This window comes from Temnothorax curvispinosus, unplaced genomic scaffold (assembly GCF_003070985.1).
Source record: "Temnothorax curvispinosus isolate PA1 unplaced genomic scaffold, ASM307098v1 QBEX01004029.1, whole genome shotgun sequence".
Classification (NCBI taxonomy): domain Eukaryota; kingdom Metazoa; phylum Arthropoda; class Insecta; order Hymenoptera; family Formicidae; genus Temnothorax; species Temnothorax curvispinosus.
In genome coordinates, this window is record NW_020213809.1 from 63,864 (window position 1) to 66,469 (window position 2,606).

The 2,606-nt window shown below is 30.5% G+C and overlaps 1 protein-coding gene across 1 annotated transcript; it reads right to left on the bottom strand.

The window, feature by feature from the left end:
• Window positions 1–985: 985 nt before the first annotated feature.
• LOC112453099 (H/ACA ribonucleoprotein complex subunit 2-like protein) lies at window positions 986–2,223 on the bottom strand. The gene is made up of 3 exons (XM_025013651.1): window positions 1,741–2,223; window positions 1,454–1,526; window positions 986–1,368 (listed from the first exon to the last, which is right to left on the bottom strand). The coding sequence occupies exons 1-3, from the start codon at window positions 1,904–1,906 to the stop codon at window positions 1,137–1,139; spliced, it is 471 nt and encodes a 156-aa protein (XP_024869419.1). The 5' UTR covers window positions 1,907–2,223; the 3' UTR covers window positions 986–1,136.
• Window positions 2,224–2,606: the final 383 nt, after the last annotated feature.

A 2,606-nucleotide genomic window follows, 5' to 3' on the forward strand; every position in this document is an offset into this window, starting at 1 on the left:
ATCTAGCGGATACGACTGTGTTATTTGTACGAATAATCTCATTCGAGGCAAGGGATGTCAGCATCATTCATGAATAAATAGATTTCTTTACAATACGTTGCAACTAGTTAAAAATACTTTACCAGACACGCTTTTAAATAGTTTTAATTACACATCTCACATCTGTGATTTTACGTTTTCTCATTCAAATATCAATTCCTTTTTGTTGTATAATTATTGCGAAGCTGAATGTATATTTTTGAACGTAAAGATAATGTTTTTCTTAAATGTATTTTTTAGATATCTTCTTTTAATTTGCAGAATTTTGCGAAGTTTATATTGAATATATGCTGAAAATATAACAAGATACGCTGAAAAATTATAACGTCAATTTTAAATTTGAATTAGAAAAATATATAATAATTCAATAATTATTTTATTTTATTGTTAGTAAAATATTCCAAAGTATTAATATACTTAAAATTGCATATAGATTTAGGTAATAAAAAACATTTTTGCTAATCTATAATCTTAAATAGTAAAAATGACTCTTTTTACAATCTTATGCAAATAAAGTTATCACTAATTTTATAATAAAAATTTTAATTACAAAAAATCCTTTGTTTTATTTATACTGTATAGTAAATAAATAAAATTAAAATTTAATAAAATTTGAAGCCATTTGTTTTATATGTACAATATGTCGACAATAAAAAATCGTAAGTGTTCATTATAAATCTATATTTGCTATATCTTTTGTTACAGATTTATTCTCGTAAATAGAAAATCAAGACAAGACACTGTATAATGAAAAATATGATGACATGTTTGAAATGATTTGTTAAGATTAATAATAAAATAGTTTGTAATAGTATATACAAAATGGCTTAATAAAGTCCTAGTTCATTCTGTAAAATGTTTACTTTAAGTGATTTCCACAATTTATTTTATATACTATTAATTAAAAAATTCGCATTTAATATTACAAACTAGTTTATTTTGTATATTGTAGTTTATTTTGTATATTGTATTGTACATTTACAGAGAACACAGTTCGAAAAAGATCGGTCGATAATTCTCGATTAATTTCAGAAAATTAGAATACAATATACAATTTTACAAGTATGTAATATACAAGTTTAGCCTAAACGTAAAGACTATAGAGATGCAGAAAGTCGCTTCATCGTAGTTTTAATTTCGTCATAAAGATCTTTATAGTCGGGATGTTCCTTTATAAGTACCATAAGACTGCCGCGCTTCATGCCCATCGCTGTACCAATATCCATTCTCGATGGAGTGAAACAATAGGGGATATCATTATCTTCGCACACAATTGGTAAGTGGCACATAATATCTATAGGATATACATCTCCGGCGAAGACAACCAAACTAAAAATGAAAAACATCTGTGTAATATCTCGACGTACATACAATCCAATACTCAATGAAGGAAAATCTGGAAAATAAAGCTTACCCTGTTTCACCTTTACGAAGATGTTTTTGTACATCCTTTAAACCGTTGCGCAGGTACGTTTTATGTTTGGATGCTGTAATAAATAAAAATTATTCGCACATATAATTACTGTCTACTTAAATGATATTTTAACAGATATATTTTATGCAATCCAGAAAAAAATGATTAATTGAAAAAATGATTATTAAATTAGAAATTATTTTATACATAATAAGATAGACTGTATATATTGAGCTACTATTGCAAAGTACTATTATTAAATAATGATGGCGATTGAAGTAGCTCACCTTTCTTTATACACTTGTAAATCTTTTTGGTTAGTTTCTTCGGTGCCATGGGTTCGGAAATAGAATTCACAAATCGTAGCTTTTCCTCGTAACTGATTTCTGGAGCCTCGATATTTTCATCTTTCACTATACTGTCATCAACCTCCATTTTAATAGGTTCCTGCATTTTCTGTGAATATTTTCAACTTTACGAGAAAATGGTACACGTGCCCAACAGAGATAAGCCTGAATCGACGCGGTGCACGGCGTGAATGCGCTGACGCTGGTCGCTGACGTCGCTGCCGCCGCGTCACGTCTGTCGTCAATGTTTAGAGGTTAGGTTAGTAGGTTTGACTTCCGATTCGAATCGATATGCGATATTTCGAAATATCGATACATCGGCCATTTGATATTCGATATTTTGAATCAATACATTGAGCAGAGACACAGATGGTAGAAACACAGATTAATTAATATTTTTTGTTATACGTGACGACCACCACATATAAATTCGACCACCATGACCTAGATTTTGATGCGTACTTTAATTCTAAACAAGAATTTTGCATTTCTATAAATCCAATTAAAAGATTAGTGCTAAGAAAAAAACTGAAAAAAACCGGCTAGGATCACGGCTTTAGGATCACCTCTAGAGCTCTACAAATATCATAGCGCATGCGCATATGGCTTCTGCATTCTGCTCAAGCAGAGAGAAACCATAGAGATATAAGAATAGAGTGCGCGAGTCATATGCTAGCACGTAAGAGGCTGCGATATAGGAATAGAAAAAGAACGCTGCATATAGGCCCTTTCTATCTTTGTCTACGCGTGCATGCGAAACAAAGACAGAAGGGGCCCATGCGCAGCTTTCTCTTTCTATTCCTATA